At 44.7% G+C, this 19,443-nt stretch overlaps 1 protein-coding gene across 4 annotated transcripts in view; it reads right to left on the bottom strand.

Annotated features, from left to right (window-relative positions):
• PDE8B (phosphodiesterase 8B) overlaps positions 1 to 19,443 on the bottom strand; it is a 258,748-nt gene that overhangs the window by 215,405 nt on the left and 23,900 nt on the right. Inside the window, exon 1 of one of the 4 annotated variants that reach the window (XM_069595359.1) lies at positions 4,824 to 5,466. The exons of 2 other annotated variants lie outside the window; for them this stretch is intronic. In XM_069595359.1, coding sequence (XP_069451460.1) covers positions 4,824 to 5,162 — 339 coding nt within the window. In that variant the 5' untranslated portion in view covers positions 5,163 to 5,466. Of the gene's footprint in view, positions 1 to 4,823; positions 5,467 to 19,443 lie in introns of those variants that run through there. One more of the 4 variants, XM_069595358.1, reaches the window with a different exon arrangement.

Here is a 19,443-nt window from a genome sequence, read left to right as displayed (position 1 = left end):
GGGAGGGGGCACTAAATTGTGATGAAATGAGCTACGGCAGAAAATAAACTAGGGATTTCCTAAAACTAAACACACACAGCACAGTGAAAAGGACTAGCAAGAACTCCAAGAGCCAACGTCAGCCCATTTTAATAAAGTTGCTCCTTTGCCTTGCAATTTCCCATCGTGCAGGACGCAGCCCCAGCAGAGCAGAGGCATGTGAGCGATGGAAATGACAAAGCAAGACACCAGGACCTGCCAACCCCAGTGGATCCTAGGGGAGTCTGCCCCTCAGGAAACCAGAATGGGCTACACATGGTCCAGCCCTCTCACCACTTACAGACTTCCCAGCCACATCTGGAGGCTCAGAGCCTGACTTCACAGGTAGAGATGACAGATGGCCCACATCACCAAAGTAAACTAAGATGAAGGCAGGGCAGCTTCCCTGCTGGCTCACTGGTAAAGAATCTGCCTGCAATGCAGGAGATGGGGGTTCGATCCCTAGGTCTAGAAAATCCCCTGGAGAAGGAAATGGCAACCCACTCCAGTATTCTTGCCTGGGAAATTCCATGGACAGAGGAGTCTGGCGGGCTACAGTCCATGGAGTCGTAAGAGTCAGACACAACTTGGCGACAACCACCACCGAGATGAAAGAAGGGTGGTGAATAGTACTCCGAATACACACAGTGTGGAACCATACACTATACTGGAGGTGGCCACACCTAATTCAATTTCTGACCCACAGACAATTTAATTCATTTAAAAACAGTAGTTCCCAAATTGTGGTCCCTAGATCAGCAAAACTCGTGTCTCCTAGAAGCTTTTAGAAATCCAAACTCTTGGGCCCCACCCAGGAGCTCCTAAATCAGAAACTCTGGGAGTGGAACCCAACAGTCAGTAGTTCAACAAGCCTTCCAGGTGATTCTGATGTACACTAAAGCTTGAGACTACTGACTTAACAAAAATCTTTTTTTTTTTTTTCAAAATAGCTCTATCCCTCCATTTAAAGGTGGGGTGAGAGTTGGACTATAAAGAAAGCTGAGTGCCAAAGAATTGATGCTTTTGAACTGTGGTGTTAGAGAAGATTCTTGAGAGTCCCTTGGACTGCAAGGAGATCCAACCAGTCCATTCTAAAGGAGATCAGCCCTCGGTGTTCTTTGGAAGGAATGATGCTAAAGCTGAAACTCCAGTACTTTGGCCACCTCATGCGAAGAGTTGACTCATTGGAAAAGACTCTGATGCTGGGAGGGATTGGGGGCAGGAGGAGAAGGGGATGACAGAGGATGAGATGGCTGGATGGCGTCACCAACTCTATGGACGTGAGTTTGAGTGAACTCCGGGAGTTGGTGATGGACAGGGAGGCCTGGCGTGCTGCATTTTATGGGGTCGCAAAGAGTCAGACACGACTGAGCGACTGAACTGAAATAAATCTCACTCATTATTTACTATAAGGTCAGAAAATTATCTATTTTCCCTTTATAGATAGTCAACCTGGGATTATCCTCACTGATTTGGAAAGCCATGGAACACGGATAATACAAGAGTAATGAATCACTGGCTTAGGCACACCCTTTTGCAATAGACTGACCATCCTCATTAGGTTTTGCTTACCAGGCTTCATGGATATTCCCTGAATCCACAGTACAGCAGAACCTGGTACAAATACTGACTGAATGAATGAGCACAATGAATGGGGGATGACACGGGAGCTGGCAAGGCTGCCTACTAGAACAAAAGCACTTGGAAACTAAGAACCTCCTGTGTCTGATCCACAAAATAGTTTGCCTCATAAGAGATGGCGGCAAGCTGACTGAATTGTCAGTCAAGATTCTCTTCTACAACTGGCTGCCTAATCCTGGATCCTCCCCAGGCACAACAGCTGGGATGAGGAAGAGAAAACTTGTAAGAATCCCCAGATCTTCCCAGGGAGAGGCTCCACCATCTCCTCTGAGGATTTCTGAACAAGAATTGCAGAACTGGCACAGTCTCAGCAGTGAGCATTCTGCAGGATTCTCCTGTTGGAGCATGACTTTTAAAAAGGCAAACAAGAGGGAGACAAATTGCTAGGAAGCTGCATTTTTTACAGCAATTGGAAGACAAATCTAACTTCTTACCAGAATTGGAAACCCACATGATATCACTGTAGTGCACATGAATTATTAATGCTCATCATTTTTTGTAAATTAGGTATTCAGGAAGGTTCCTGTTGACATCATGTTTGACATCATAATGCTTCATCATTCTAAAAGCCTAATGAGATGAATTCTTGCTAGAAAAGAGAGAGATCAAGCATGCATTTCTGCACTCTGGAGAATACCAGAGACCAGGGAGATAATGAAGATATGGTTTATAATTGATGTACAAAGAGCAAATTAAAAAAAAAAAAACTGTTACAACCCTACCACCACTGTAAACAAGACCAAATGGCACTTTACTTTTCCACCTGAGCATTTTGGAAAAGGGAGGGGTGAGTGCAGTGGGGGGCAGGGGGCATGGCTAGCAATTATCTCAAACTCCTAAGGTAGAAGAATTCTTCTAAAATGAAAGTAATGTCTTTATAAAATTACCTCAGCTACAGAAGAATGTGGTACAGGTGAAAATTGAAAAAGATACTATAACACCAAGTCACACATCCTAAAAGGATAGTATTAAATATTTTAAACCAATTCTGTAACAGTAATTCTATGTAATTTGAATAAACAATCATTCTGGTCTCACATGTAATATCAAATCTGTAGTTTCTGAGTTCTATACGTGCAAATTAGTGTTGAATAAACTGAACCAGCAGTTTTGTCCAACATCTGTAGCAATGGGTTGGAATGAAATAAGCTCTTGTTTGGAAATCTGGTTGACAATGCAAAGTAAGTTAAATTCCTATCCAGGTCAAGCCTTTTAACACTTCAGCCAAGTAGCAATGATATATATACAAGTTCATACTAACTGCTAATAATTGGGACTCATTTCCCCTCCAGTTTTTGTTTCATTTGGTCTCTAAGGAGCCTCTTGAGAGAAGTACTAAAACATAGAGAATGAGTTCATTCATTATTCTTTCTTCTACTGAACAAACATGGAGTAACTGAAGTTGCCACGTACTAAACTGGGATTCTTGCTACTCTGAAAGGCGAAAAATACTCTTAAGCAAACCAAAAAGAGTATCTAGAGTTCATCAGTCGTCATCATTCTGAACTACTGCTTCACGTCATCAGATTTCCTTTTCAACAAGAAGGCAAAGGACAGTCATTATTGGCAACATTCCAATTTAATTACTTCACCAAATAAAACACTTTCATCCCCTGAAATTACTTCTAACGATAACTTTATGTGAACCAGTGTGGGGAAAAAATAAAAAAACTTAGTGTTCAGCATGCTCCCTTATAACAAATGTTCAATTAGTACGTAGCACTGTCATGGATCCAGGTCTCTAGTTCTTGGATATTCTATCAGTAAACAGTTAACATTCAAAAGCTAGAAAACGTCTACCTGGTACATAGGAGGTGCTCAATAATTAGTGTTTGTATTATAATGACGATATTATCATACTCTATTATACGATTATTACCAGAGAAACTCTCTAACTTATAAACATCAGTTAAGCTTCATGTTACAAAATCAGATGCTGTTAAAGCAAGCTCACTAAAAGAAGTGTTTGCTCTTGCATGTCATGGAAGTCAGCACAGGTCATCTTCTCTTCACCCATCCACTGAGAGCTGACTTTATCCAATGAATACTAGGAGCCTCCTTACACTAGGCCAATCGTTGAATAACTTTTCAAGTAGTAAAGATATAAGGGTGTCTTTAATCAGTGACACAATTCCTGGTAATCTACTGACCATGTAAAAGCTGTTGATTCTCTTAAATTAACAGTGAGAGACACAGTTCCCTCCCTCTGTACTGCAGGATATGCCACCATCCTTCTGTTTGCTATAAGGATAAAAGGCCCAGTGGCCAGATTTACACAAAGAAAAACCTCTTGGATTTAACAGTTTTTTAAGAACACATAGGAGGGCACTGGTAAAAAAAAAAAATCATTTTTCTTCTGGCACTAAGAAATATGTAGTGACTGCTTTAATCACTTAATGTTTTCCAGTGGCTCAAAATTTCGTTCTCCTGAAAGATGAATGTGCAGAATGAATGTTCATCTTCAGGCAGCTGCACTGCATTGGAAATCAGTTGCCCTCACGGCAGCGCTGCCCACCCTCCAAACTCCCTGCCAGGTTCTTTCAATTATGTTCCAGACACGCAGCCAACCCAAAGAAGTCGTAAACAACAGGTTCCACTCGGGTCCTCCTCCTCCATTCCCTTCCTCCATCCCTCCTGAGAACAGACACCCTCTCATCCATTCACAAATCCCCACACTCGGCCCCTGTGGCTGAGACTCCATGCAACCCGACCGGTGTCTGCAGGTAAAAATCTGAACACGAGGGCACTGTAGTACCGTGGCACCGAGTCTGCACCATTCACCTCCCAGCCACGCAAATCCAGCCCGGAGCTCGGATTTCATTCAGTGGAACTCGTCTCCGAACGCTCCCAATGATGCCCACCCCTCCTCCAGAGCTGACCCAGTCCAGCCTTCTCCTTCTGGATAAGAACCAGGCCAGCCCCCCTGCTTCCCTTCTCCACCCGCCCCCCACCCCCACCCAAACCGGCTCTCAGGACCCCTCCAGGGGTCTTTAACGCGCCCATTTCCGGGGCCCTCATTACCCGCCCCCTCCCAAATGAAAAGTAAACTCCTCCTTAGTGACCATCTCCGCAAACCAACCAGGCCACTAAACTCCGCCGGAGCCCCCTGCCCGCGGGACGCGGCGGGCGGCCCCCGGCAGCGCGCGCGGACGCCCGGCGTTTACCTTGACGCTGGTGTAGCTGGTCTGGGTCTCGGCCTCCGCGCTGCTGCAGCAGTGGCGCCTCCGGCCCCTGCAGGTGGTCGCCGCGGGGCCCGCGGAGCCCGTGCTGCTGCCGCTGCCCAGCTCCCCGCGGGCCCTGCGGGCGCGGGCGGCGCCTGGGGACCCGGACGCGCGGCTCTGGGGGATGGCGTCGGCGGCGTCGGTCTGGACGAAGAGGCCGTGCAGGGGGGCCGCGGGGCCCTGCGACACGCCGGTGGTCTGGCGGGGCGAGCTGGACTCGTCCGAGTCCCGGCAGTAGATCACGCCGCTCTGCGAGACGTGGATGCTGGGGGCGCAGCCCATCCCTCGGCCGGGCTCCCCCGCGCGCCTGCCCGCGCCCCCGGCCGCCCGGCCCCGGCGCCGCGGCGGCCACCTGCAGTGAGGGGGCGGGCGCCTCGGCGGCGGCGGCGGCGCCCCGACCGTGCGCCCCGCGGCCGGCCTGGCCGCCGCTCCGTCGGGCTCACCGCGGGGCACCGCGCCGAGCCTGCCGGGGCTGCGCGCGTCACCCCAACTTTCCCTTCTGGGCCATCTTCCTCCTCGAGCGGGCGAGCGCGCACACACAGCGCCCCGCGCGCACCGGCGGCCGCCACCCTCTCCGCCGCGGCGCCCCAAACGCGCTCCCCGCGCCTCCGCCCGCCCCTCCGCCCTCGGCTCCGCGCGACCCGCGCCGCCGCCCAGCTCGACCTCGCCGGGCTCCCGCGGCCCCGGGGCCCCAGCACCGCCCGCACCTCTTTCCCTACTTTCACTCCGCGGGTCTCCCTCCCTCCGTCCCTCCCTCCTTCCCTCCCGCCCGCCTTTCTCCGCGGCGCCCCCGCTTCGCGGTCGCCGCCGATGGGGCGCTGCTGCACCCCTCGGCCCCGCCCGCCGCTGCCCGCACTCTCGCGGGCTGGACTCCGCGCTCTCGCCGCCCGGCTCGGCACCCCCCACGCCCCGCCTCTCCCGGGCCCCAGGGTGCGGCGGCGGTCACCACGCCCCGGCTCCCTCCCCTCCCTCCGCTGTCCGGAGGCCTCGATACTCCTGCACCCGTCCCGGGGCCGCACCCCCAGTGCCCTAGCCTCTCTTCCCCTCGCGGCACAAACCCCCGGCCGGCCTCGAAGGGTAGTGTGGCCTGGGGAGCACCCCCAGTAAGCCCCCGGCCTTTCAGGAACACATTGTAACATTCGTGAGCCAAACATCATGACGCCCCGTAGGGACCCTCCAGCCCGTGCCCACCCATCTAACTTGCTAGCCTCCCAGTTGACTCAGATCATTAAGCAGAGGCTTCATACCTCTGTCGTCCCCTGCTTCCCTGGCTGAGTTGGATGGCGACCCAGTCTTCAAAAGGGTAGAGTAGACAGATGATGTCCACTCATCATCCGAGGTCACGCCAAGGAACCAGAGACCAGGTGGAGGGCCAAGCCCTTGAATGCACAAATTCCTCTAAGACCCAAAGAAAGAACAGAAAAAGCTGTTCTCCATGGTTCTGGGCTTTCTCCTCCAAAGTTTTCACCTCTTCTTGGGTGTCACTACATTTTTCACAGTGGCTTCTCCTCCATCCAGTCCCCACCCCGACCCCGATTGTCCACTGCTGTGCCTCACACCAGGCTGGGCAGTCAAAACTGCCTCCCCTCAGTCAGGCGTGCACAGCTTCCTTGGAGGGGAGCAAGAATACCTTCAGAAGAAGGCTGCTTATCCTCCCCGACGTGCAGTCTGGGTTGGAGCTGCCAAGCACCACTGCCCATTTATTCCGTTGTTCTTTGAGTAATTCCAGTCTGCTGCCACAGCATCACAGAGGAGAAATGGATGGTCCAAGGAAGGACTCCGTGTATAAGGTCAAATGCAAAAGCAAGAACATAGAGTCCTAATGCAAAGCACAAAGAAGAATCCAGCTTGAAATAATTTCTTTGGTTCTTCCCTCTCTTTCTCTCCCTATCACATCAAATTTGGGGATGACTGGGTCAAGACTTCAAATAACAGCTTCTAACCTTCACAGAGAAGCAAGGTGTCACCCCACATCTCAAATTCAGATATACAGAGGAGAAAGAACTAACCTAACCTAGTCTAACTGACCTAATCTCTTTTGTTTCTCTTCTCAGCTTTCTCTTCCCAACTCTTGGTCTCTAAAAAAATTTTTTGATGACATGGAAAAAAGTCTGTGCTACATTTTCGAATGGACAGGCAAATTGCTCATAAAACTCCTGTGCAGGTTGGGCTCCTCCCAAAGCAGATTCTGAAATGATATTCTGCAGGCGCAAGGCTGATGAGCGCATACTCTTGGAATCAACATCTGGAAGGAAAGGAAGGAGAAAAGGAAGCAGGGAAGGGAGGTGGAGGTTGAGCAGAGGGAGAAACTGAGCTAGGATGCAGCCTCACTCAAAGCCACAGGCACCCCTGCAGGGAAAATTCTGAAGCCAGATGATGCTTCAGGTTGTCCTGAACTGAGTCTAGGAGGACACACCTTTACACCCTCACATAGGTCAGCAGTTACTTGTAGGTCATGTGGGTGGCCCTGGGCCAGATGACTCTCTTCAGCTGAGGCAATTGCCTTGTAAGACTGACAGCTGAGCAGAGGGCTCCCTGCTGCCAGCACTCCCCCAGCTCGAGGAGTAAGTCCTTCTTTCCTGGCACCACCGCCCCCACCACACTGCCCTTCCATGCTTCCTTGTCCCTACCCATGACTATAAGAGTGCCATAGTAAATGGTCACCACTGAGATGCAGGGACAGTCATTCATTTGAAATAGGTCTAAGCCTGATGGCTGCCAACTGTTCTACTTCCAAGGGACCATTCAGAATCTGGGAAAACATCATCAGAGTTAAGTTACAAAAGCGCTAGTCTCCATACCAGTCCCTGATGCAATGTTAAGTCAGGAGATAACCGCTCCTAAAGCTTCTTTTTTTATTCTCTTATATACACGCACTTCAGTCATCATCCTTCATGGAGCTCCTAATCAAGGTCAACCTTTTTGGACACTTTGAGCCATGCTAATTCTCATGCCCCATATCTACTTTTTCAGTTTTCTCTAGGAATGTGCTTACTATGATGAAACCTCCCAGAGAAGAGAAATGGGCCAGCCACTCACTGAGGCTTTGAGAGGAAGAAGGCTATGATAAAACAGAAGTTACAACCAGTCTTCTGGTGGAGAACATTAGGAGCTGAGTCATGAAGGGACAAATCACCCAGAAGAAAATTTAGAAAAAGAAGAAGAAGAAAAAAATAGAAGGAAAAAAGAAAAAGGTTAAGTTTTGAGAGAGTAAATAACCTCAAGGTGGCTGCTGAACAGGACTAGGCCGCTTCGGGACCTTAACTGACCATTTCATCCGGAGAACCATGCCTTCCCCTGCATGCGAGTGTCCTGCAGAAACGGAAGAGGGAACAGGGGAGTGTACTAGGTATAAATTCCTCCTTCCATTCCCAGAACAGCCAATAGTTTTAGACACAATCTTCCTCAGACCCAGCTTCCGCTGCCAATTCTGGCTTAGTGAAAGGAAAAAAATAAAGTATCCCGATAATCTCCACCAAGTGTTCTCAGTGGGAATGTGTAACCTCCCCCCATCGCTGGCACAAATCTGGTCACTGAAACATGCAGAAATGTGCGGGTGGAGGATGGTTTAACTGAAATCGTGCCCCAGCTAAGCTCTGAGGCCCGAGTTCTTGCTCCTGTAAGTGATTTCTGGACCAATCCCCACGTCACAATTTCAACGCATTCCAGGATCACAGCAAAGTCTACAAGTTCAGACACTGCAGATAAAATTTAGGCTCAAGTTACAGAATAAGGCCAGAAAAACCAACATTATTTAAAAAATTGAATTAAGTTAAAAAATTTAGCTACAGCTAATGTCCAAGAAAGAAATAAAAAAGCAAACCAAATCAGAAATTTCTTCAAAAACTCAGAAATGTCCAAGGTCAGCTGAACGTTACATACAAGGTCAGCTTGTATGTTTTGTACTCATACCAAATACAGCTGGTTTCAGGATTATGACCCAGAAGCACTGCAAGACTCTGAACAATTAAGGTCCCTTCCCAGTCGAGATTGGTATAACTCTTCTAGAATTCCTCTAAAGGAGAAAAGAATATGACTGATACATTTTGAGTGACTCTTCATAAAGGTTAAAACAATAGGAGTTTTGGATTAATCTTTAGATAATCAAACATTTAATCAACCAATCAACCTTACAGAGCTCTGAATTCAAACTATATTCTTAATGGTGGAGCTTATTGGAAATCTAACCACCTGATAAGTGAAATGATACAGTTTATTAGGTAGCCGGGCACAGTGGAAGGTTCCTTGATCTCAGAGAGAGAAGGGCAAACTTGGAAGCAGTGCTGCCTCTTAAAGCAGTGTAACCTCAGGCAAGTCACTTAACCTTGGGGCCTCCATTTCCTACATCACCTCCAACATCTCTAAATCACCAACCTTTGGGGATGCAGTGAAATCTCTGCTTTCTTTTATTAAGCTGTTTTTAATTTAGAACAGTGGAATTTTTGAGCTGAAAGAGTGGTCTTCAACCTCCCTGCACATCAGAATCACCCTGAGGAATCTGTCAGAAACACAATAGCTTCCAGATCCCACCTTGGAGACCTGAAGTCAGGGGTCAAGGGCAAGTCCAGCATTTGCCCTTTCAAAGAAGGTGAGTCCAGTGTAGCCTTTCCACAGCCTTCTTTGGGGACTAGAATAAGAACTGAAATCCTGGAACTGCCCTGGTGGTCCAGTGGTTAAGAATCCATCTGCCAGTGCAAGGGACAAGGGTTCAATCCCTGGTCCAGAAAGATCTCAGCCTGTGCGCCACAACTAAGCCCATGCGCTAGAGCTGGTTCTCTGCAACCAGAGAAGTGGCTTCAATGAGCAGCCCGTGTGCAACAACTAGAGAGCATCCCCCACCTGCCACGACTGGAGAAAGCCAGCATGTGGCAATGAAGACTCAACGCAGCCAAAATAATTAGAAAAGAAAAAACACACTGAAGTCCTTCCAAGAGCCTGAGCATCCTGCTGCTGCGGCCCCTGCCCTGCCTTTCTGTGCCTGCTCAGTCTCTGCTCCAGCCACAATGACCGCCTTGCTGTTTTCCCAAGGGAACTAACAGTATCAGCCAGGAGCCCTTCCGGTTATGCTCTTCATCAAAAAGAACAGGGCTAACTTCCTCACTTTCCTTAAATCTCTGCTCAAATGCTGTCTTCTCAATACTCATTTAAAATCACAACCTGCACCCTTCCATGTCCCCCCATCACTCCTGATTCTACTCCGCCTGGTCTATTTTTCTTCTTTTCATAGCATTTATCACTTTCCAACTGATTATGTCGTTAGCACATTTATTATTATATTTATTGCCTATCTTCTCCCACTAGACTGGAGGCTCTACTAGAGACAGCAGAGATTTTTTTGGTTTCTTATTCACTGATGGATGAAATGACTAGTGCCTGGTACTGTGCCTGTTGAAATATCTGTTGAATGAATGAATAATTTTTTCTCAGTTCTCCCTTTTCTGTTTTTCTCTTCTCTTAACTGATATGACTCAAAATGGAAGGGGGTTGGGTTTTTTCTTGAGTAGAGGGTTATGGTCTATGTTTTTTATTTTTAAAGTCAGTGAATGGTTTGACCTCATAATCCTCCTTTTGGTATTATACATCAGAAAAGTCAGAAGAATAAAATAATTTATTCACAATGTTTGTAGCAACACTGTTTATGATAATAAAAATGGAGATAATCTAAATATCAAACACTTAAGGAATAGCTCAACAAACTATCCTAACAGTCAGAATACCATTATTTATACATGTATGGGTTAAATATTTATATATAGTATATGGATCACAGCTATGGAAAATGCATGTCTATTTGTTGAGGTTCATAAGTGAATGTAAAGTGATATAGATAAGAAGCTGGAGCATGGCAGATTTCTTTTTTTGAAAAACTATTTCAAGTCCAGAAAAATAAATGACCCAATCAAAAAATGGGCCAAAGATCCGGATGGCTAACAAACACATGAAAAGATGCTCAACATCACTGATGATCAGAGAAATGCAAATCAAAACCACAATGAGGTACCATTTCACGCCAGTCAGAATGGCAGCAATCCAAAAGTCTACAAGCAATAAATGCTGGAGAGGGTGTGGAGAAAACAGAACCATCTTACACTGTTGGTGGGAATGCAAACTAGTACAGCCACTATGGAGAACAGTGTGGCGATTCCTTAAAAAACTGGAAATAGAACTGCCTTATGGCCCAGCAATCCCACTGCTGGGCATACACACTGAGGAAACCAGAATTGAAAGAGATACGTGTACCCCAATGTTCATCGCAGCACTGTTTATAATAGCCAGGACATGGAAGCAACCTAGATGTCCATCAGCAGATGAATGGATAAGAAAGCTGTGGTACATATACACAATGGAGTATTACTCAGCCATTAAAAAGAATACATTTGAATCAGTTCTAATGAGGTGGATGAAACTGGAGCCTATTATACAGAGAGAAGTAAGCCAGAAAGAAAAACACCAATACAGTATACTAACACATATATATGGAATTTAGAAAGATGGTAATGATAACCCTCTATGTGAGTCAGCAAAAGAGACACAGATGTATAGAATGGACTTTTAGACTCTGTGGGAGAGGGTGAGGGTGGGATGATTTGGGAGAATGGCATTGAAACATGTATACTATCAGGTAAGATATGAATCGCCAGTCTATGTTCGATACAGGATACAGGATGCTTGGGGCTGGTGCACGGGGATGATCCAGAGAGATGATATGGGGTGGGAGGTGGGAGGGGGGTTCAGGATTGGAAACTCATGTACACCCGTGGCTGATTCATGTCAATGTATGGCAAAACCAATACAGTATTGTAAAGCAAAATAAAGCAAAAAGAAAAAGAAAAACTATTTCACTGAATACAAAAATAATGTAAACGAATGAATGTAATGTTTCTCAATTCTCTTTCCAAAAATATTTTAGCTAAGTATATTTTCCTTTATGGACTTCCAGTGATTTTTTTTCTTTCAGACAGAAGGCAGAAGATGGAAAACATTAAAGAAGGAAAAGAATCAGACATAGATGGAAACAAATTAACTTCTGCTTTTTCTTTCTTTCTTTTTTTTTTTTTTTACAAATTTCTTTCTAATTTACAAAGGAACTACTTACAAAGCAGATGCACAGAGCCTACCAGAAAGTGAGAATCAGAAAGACATGAGAACTATTCTCATGGTGAAATATTCCTACCAAGTGGCTTCACAGCTCTTTTAAGGGAGTAAAAATAAGTTTTAAGTTGTATGTTCAACTGTGAGTATATCACTTCTTGGCCCTTTCACCACACATCAAATGAAATTTGGGAGACTTGGCCCATAGGATAGTTTTCCCAAGCTGGTTGTAGAATATGCAAAAAGAAATGCGGGAAGGGATTCAGCCACCATTTGACTTTTTTAGGTTAACATCATCCAACATGGAATCCTCTGAGCACTGGGCTCTGAATCCCTGTTATCAAAGGTGATCTGATCTTCCTATTAATAAGAACACCACAGGGAGGGGCTGGATCAGGCCTGGAAAGGGGCCTCCAGAATCTTCTTTCTACTCATTTTCAGAGTTCTCCTGGATTCAAATAGTTAGACTATGAAAGATGAAACATTCATTTCCAAAAATCTGGTAAATATGTCTCACAGGAGTAAAATCAGGCATAAAAGGATACACAAATGAAACACAAGGTACAGTCCTACTCAAAGGGGCTTCTGGAACAATCAGGGAGATGGGACTTACACACGGGAAGTGACAGCATAACACATGAGTTGACATTCAAAGCATAAGAGCAAAAACGAGTGGTACTGGCAATTCTCTTCAGTGGTTATGACAACTGGGGGAGGCTTGCTGGAAAAGGAGACGCAGCAGTTGGACCTCAACCAGAAGGACTTTTCAAGCAAGGGGAACAGAATGAGCAAAGAAAGACACAGGGGCAGAATTCACCTGGGTGGATCTAGAAGACAGTGAGTAGATGAGACAGTTTAGTGTCTCCTAAGGTGGGGATGCTATGATCGGAAGGGGAAGAAAGAAGACAGAAAATGGAAAACCCTGAAACTTCTCCTATTTGTAGTGGAAGTCAACGTGGGTCCTACCACCTTTAAGGAAACTCCCCATGTGAAAGTCTAGATTTAGGAAACAAATTCACCGTCCTGCGAAATAAGTGTTTGCCAAATGATAAAATACTGGCTTTCAAAAAAAAAAAAAAATAGACTGCATGGCTTCAAGAAAACTTTTCTATAGCACTTTGAGTGTTTTGGGGTATTTTAAGTCAGGTTACAAATTATTAATTCACTCCTATTTGATTTAAGATATATAATATATAAAGCAAATTAGTTTGTTTCTAAGTTAGTGTGACATTTTCTCAAGGCTTCATGGGTTATTTTTAAAGAAAAGTTGGGGTCAGGTTTCTAAGCAGGCCCTCCTCCACTGGTACACACACTTTGCCACACTCCAAAAGATTCCATTACACCCTGTGATGCTTAAGTAATTCCTTCATTCAGCATACATTTACTGAGGGGCTACCGTGTATCAGACACTAACTCAGCATGGGGGGACAGACAGAAAGTCTGCGCTATAGAGCTGGAGAGAGAAGCAAACACTACAGTTCTCTGGTAGCAGTGAAGCTGGTGCGGGGATTCAGAACACACTGACGTGGTAGAGACGGCAGAGGTGATGGACGTTTTCTCAAAGGAGTCGACATTTACATGTGAGTCTCGAAAAACCTTACCAAAGGAATATTGTTCTTTTCATCTAACCATCCACTCACCCACATAGTAAGAACACCGAGGGATTTCGCTGGTAGTCCAGTGGTTAAGAATCCACCTGCCAACGCAGGGGACACATTGATCCCTGCTCTGGAAAGATTCCACATGCTTCCAGGCAATTAAGCCTGTGTGCGCAACTACTGAGCACACGTGTGGTGACTATTGAAGCCTGCGTGTCCTGGAGCCTGAGCTCGGCAACAAGAGAACCCGTAGCAATGAGAAGCCCGTGCCCACTGCAACTAGAGATAAGTCCGCGTAGCAACGAAGACCCAGCACAACCAAAAGTAAAATAAATAAATACTTTTTAAAAAAAGAACACTGAGCCCCCACTACTGTGCCAGCCCTGAGAGGGACACAAAGAAGGAACACTCAGTACCCACTCTCAGGCAGTTCCATCAGAAATACAGACACATACTCAGAGATGTGTGTTAACACTTGCTTTGGAAAAGTAATCCAAGCCCAGAGAGAAAGATCACTGTGGGTGGAAGTGATGCAGAAGATGTCACTGAGGAGTGTGGCACTTGGAAGAAAGGGCAGTATTTGAATAAGCTGAAATGCTGTAATTTCATTTACATGTCGCTGTCCAGTTTTCTAGCACCACTTATTGAAGAGACTGTCTTTGTCCCATTGTATATTCTTGCCTCCTTTGTCAAACATAAGACATCCATAGGTGCTTGGGTTTATTTCTGGGCTTTCTATTGATCCATTGGTCTATATTTCTGTTTCTGTGCCAGTACCATACTGTCTTGATGACTGCAGCTTTGTAGTATAGTCTGAAGTTAGAAAGGTTGATTCCTCCGGTTCCATTCTTCTTTCTCAAGATTGCTTTGGCTATTCGGGGTCTTTTGTGTTTCCAAATTAGTTGTGAAATTTTTTGTTCTAGTTCTGTGAAAAATGCCATTGGTAATTTGATAGGGATCACACTGAATCTGTAGATTGCATTTGGTAGTATAGTCATTTTCATGATATTGATTCTTCCAATTCAGGAACATGGAATATCTCTGCATCTCCTTAGGTAGGTTTATTTCTAGACATTCTATTCTTTTTGTTGCAATGGTGAATGAGATTGATTCCTTAAATTCTCTGATTTTTCATTGTTAGTATATAGGAACGCAAGTGATTTCTATGTACTGATTTTGTATCCTGCAACTTTGCTAAATTCACTGGTTAGCTCTAGTATTTTCTGATAGTATCGTTAGGGTTTTCTATGTATAGTATCAAGTCATCTGCAAACAGTGAGAGTTTTACTTCTTCTTTTCCAATCTGGATTCCTTTTCTTTTTCTTTTCTGATTGCTGTAACTAGGACTTCCAAAACTATGTTGAATAATAAGTGGAAAAGAGGCCATTCCAGAGGCAATAATGCGAGCAAAGGCCTAGAGGTGGGCACACACACTGAGTACATGCAGAACAATGAAGTAGGTTATTCAAAAGCGGTGCAATGCGGGGGAAGAGCAGAGCTTTCTTTTGGCTGTCAAGGTAGGCTTGCACCTACCAGGGAACCAAGTGCCAGACTGAGGGGTTTGATGGAATTCGAGTCATTAGGAATCACTGAGGTTTGTTGGTTTGTTTGTTTTCCAGTAAGAGTACTAATTTACTAAGATGAGTCTAGTTGCATAGTCAAGAAGGACAGGTGAAGGAATTGGGAAGGAGGATGAGTAAGGGGCTATAACAATCCAGGGATGAGATGATAAGGACTGTTGTGGACTGGATTATGCCCCACCCCCCCACCCCCACCCCCAAATCCATATGTTGAAGCCCTATCCCTAGTGTGACCATGTTTGGAGATAGGTTAAATGCGGTCATAAGGGTGAGCCCTAATCCAATAGGACTGGTACCCTTATAAGAAGAGGGAGAGACACTAGAGAGTTTGCGTGCTCTCTCTGCAGGCACGCACAGTGAGAAGGCACCATATGTCAGCTTCTAGGTCCTCCATGCTAGCACAAGCATGACCCTCCTTTCCCAGTGCAGCTAAGGAAACAGTCTCTTTGCCAAGACCTTGGGTTTCCCTATGATCTGGTCTACACAGGGATATGAGTTTCTTGCTTCATGTCCAGATTGCTAAAGTTGATCTTCTGATAGTTCGAGAACAGATTTTGAGCCCTGGGATTTTCCCTCTTAACCAGCGAAAGGTGCCTCAAGGCTGCAGCTCAGCCCGAGGGCCCTGCATTAGCACCTTCTGTAGTTCTGATGTCTTAATCCTCTCCCTTGGGCTGCTGGGGCTGTGAAATGAGGTATTCTAGAAGGCTTTTGGCAGAAAGTCTCTTCCTTCTCAGAGTTTGACATTTGCTCAGCAGCATGGCACTTCCCGTGTTGCACCATTAAACATCTCCTAGGCAACAGTAGCTGGGGGCATGACTGATTACTTCTTCATACCTCATATGATATGGCTTATAATAAATTAAGTCAGATATAAGAGCCTTTCCAGGGTTCTCTGCACCAGCAGCTGTCAAACATCAAAACTGCCTAAAACAGAGCACAGGGCCTCAGAATTTTTATTTGGAACTAGTTCCCAAATGATGCTGATGCTACTGATGCCAGGGCATACTTTGAAAACCACTGCTATACATAAGATAACAATATTACAAAACAATATCAATGACAAAAAGAAAGAAAGAAAGAAAGAAAGAAACCCCCAAACCCTTTACCTGTGATGTTTCATTTTCTGAAGCATAATATAACTTGTGCATAAACCTGAATGCTTCATTATACAACACAGTGTCACAAAGTGCTATCATCTGGCAATTTATAAGAATTGTGAGGTTATAAGTCTCACAATGCCCCTCCAAGCCAGGGACTTCTAAGAACAGGTTCTCAAGAATCTTCACCCTGTCTGGGACATAGAATGTGGTGTGGCATGTATGGCAGAGGGGAGACTTATAGAAGTAAATGTTACATTTAAATGCACACCAGCAGAGCTATATAAATTTCCAATAGAAGACTTGATTTGCCTTTTCGTAATATATAGTGTTCAAGCCTAGGAAGACAAACATTCACTAACTTTTAGAACAATAAATAAAATTCTGGAAAGCAGTGTCCTAAGGAATAGGAGAGGAAGATAGTATGAAGTCAATCCAATGTAAGTACATAAAGCAAAATTTCTTTCAGAAAAACTGGTGGAAAAGCAATAATAGCAATGGCTACTATTTAGGAGATAGTTCACTCTGTGTTATACTTTACATGTTTCCTCTCTGTACACAGTTTCTCTATGTATGATGTATCTATGCTTCTCTTCTCCTTTCGGATATAAAAGCTTTCAACATCTGTTTACCACTAATCTCAACTCCCACCTAACATGGCTAAGTTTTCTTGTTTTGAGTATGGAGTCATCAAACTTTTATAGGTTATTGAGACTTCCCTGGCAGTCCAGTGGTTAAGACTTCACATTTCCAATGCAGGGCACATAGATTTGATCTGTGAGTGGGGAACTAGGATCCCACATGTGTGGCACAGCCGAAAAAAAAAAAAAACCCCAGGAACACAGGTTTTAAAGGCTATAAAAATCCACAGAGCATTTAAATATATGTGTATGTGTGTATTAGTCATCAGTCATGTCCAACTCTTTGTGACCGCATGGACTATAACCCGCCAGGCTCCTCTGTCCATGGAATTCTCCAGGCAAGAATACTGGAGTGAGTTGCCATTCCCTTCTTTAGTGGATCTTCCTAAATCAGGGATCGAATCTGGGTTTCATGCACTGCAGGCAGATTCTTACCAACTAAGCTACCAGAGAAGCCACATATATATGTATATTATATATATATTTAACCAAATACATATATGGGTGTGTGTATATATATATATATAAATGTATACACACACACACACACACACACACACACACATGGCTTAGGCTATATGCTTAGGCATTTCCGAGATCTAAAAGATAAAATTCAGATCCTTCCTAGTGGAGACTTTTTTGAAATCACCAACATAAATAACTTTAAAAGAAAAAAAAAACCCAAAACCCTAGATTGTAGAAATGGAAATGACACATTAGGAGAAACATAGTTGTTACATTAAGGATTCAAGCCAGGATTTAAGATTTTCCTTCTCTTAACACTTTTCTCAGAGATAGAGCACAGCCACAAAATGTATACACTTATAAGACACTTAGAGCACGAAAGTGCAGAAAGTTTTGTGAGAAATTCATCAGTTCAGTTCAGTTGCTCAGTCATGTCCAACTCTTTGTGACCCCATGGTCTGCAGCATGCCAGGCTTCCCTGTCCATCACCAACTGCCAGAGTTTATTCAAACTCATGTCCATTGCATCAGTGATGCCATTCAGCCATCTCATCCTCTGTCATCCCCTTCTCCTCCTGTCTTCAATCTTTCCCAGCATCAGGGTCTTTTCCAATGAATCAGTTCTTTCCATCAGGTGGCCAAAGTATTGGAGTTAAGCTTCGGCATCAGTCCTTCCAATGAATATTCAGGACTAATTTCCTTTAGGATTGACTGGTTTGATCTCCTTGAGGTCCAAGGACTCTCAAGAGTTTTCTCCAACACTACAGTTCAAAATCATCAATTCTTCCACACTCAGCTTTCTTTATCGTCCAACTCTCACATCCATACATGATTACTGGAAAAACCATAGCTTTGACTAGGCGGACTTTTGTTGGTAATGTCTTTGCCTTTTAATATGCTGTCTAAGTTGGTCATAGCTTTTCTTCCAAGGAGCAAGTGTCTTTTAATTTCATGGCTGCAGTCACCATCTACAGTGATTTTGGAGCCCCCCAAAATAAAGTCTCTTACTGTTTCCATTGTTTCCCCATCTATTTGCCATGAAGTGATGGGACCGGAGGCCATGATTAAGTTTTCTGAATGTTGAGTTTTAAGCCAACTTTTTCACTTTCCTCTTTCACTTTCATCAGGAGGCTCTTTAGTTTTTTGCTTTCTGCCATAAGAGTGGTGTCATCTATATATCTGAGGTTATTGATATTTCTTCCAGCAATCTTGATTCCAGCTTGTGCTTCTTCCAGCCTGGCATTTCGCATGATGTACTCTGCATATAAGTTAAATAAACAGGATGACAGCCTTGATGTACTCCTTTCCCAATTTGGAACCAGTCTGTTGTTCCATGTCCACTTCTAACTGTTGCTTCTTGACCTTCATACAGATTTCTCAGGAGGCAGGTCGGGTGGTCTGGTATTCTCATCTCTAAGAATTTTCCAGTTTGTTGTGATACACACATTCAAAGGCTTTGGCATAGTCAAGAAAGCAAAAGTAGATGTTTTTCTGGAACTCTCTTGCTTTTTCAATGATCCAACAGATGTTGGCAATTTGATCTCTGGTTCCTCTGCCTTTTCTAAAACCAGCTTGAACATCTGGAATTTCACAGTTTGTGAACTGTTGAAGCCTGGCTTGGAGAACTTTGAGTGTTACTTTGCTAGTGTGTGAGATGAGTGTAATTGTGCGGGAGTTTGAGCATTCTTTGGCATTGCCTTTCTTTGGAATTGGAATGAAAACTGACCTTTTCCAGTCCTGTGGCCACTGGTGAGTTTTCCAAATTTGCTGGCATACTGAGCGCAGCAGTTTCACATAATCATCATTTAGGATTTGAAAAAGTACAACTGGAATTCCATCACCTCCACTAGCTGTATTTGTAGTGATGCTTCCTAAGGCCCACTGGACTTCGCATTCCAGGATGTCTGACTTTACGTGAATGATCACACCATCGTGATTTTCTTGGTCATGAAGATCTTTTTTGTATAGTTCTTTTGTGTATTCTTGCCACCTCTTCTTGGTATCTTCTGCTTCTGTTAGGTCCATACCATTTCTGTCTTTTATTGTGCTCATCTTTGCATGAAATATTCCTTGGTATCTCTAATTTTCTTG

Source organism: Ovis canadensis, chromosome 7 (genome assembly GCF_042477335.2).
Source record: "Ovis canadensis isolate MfBH-ARS-UI-01 breed Bighorn chromosome 7, ARS-UI_OviCan_v2, whole genome shotgun sequence".
In the NCBI taxonomy this organism is placed as follows: Eukaryota; Metazoa; Chordata; class Mammalia; order Artiodactyla; family Bovidae; genus Ovis; species Ovis canadensis.
This window is presented reverse-complemented; position numbering and strand designations above follow the sequence as displayed.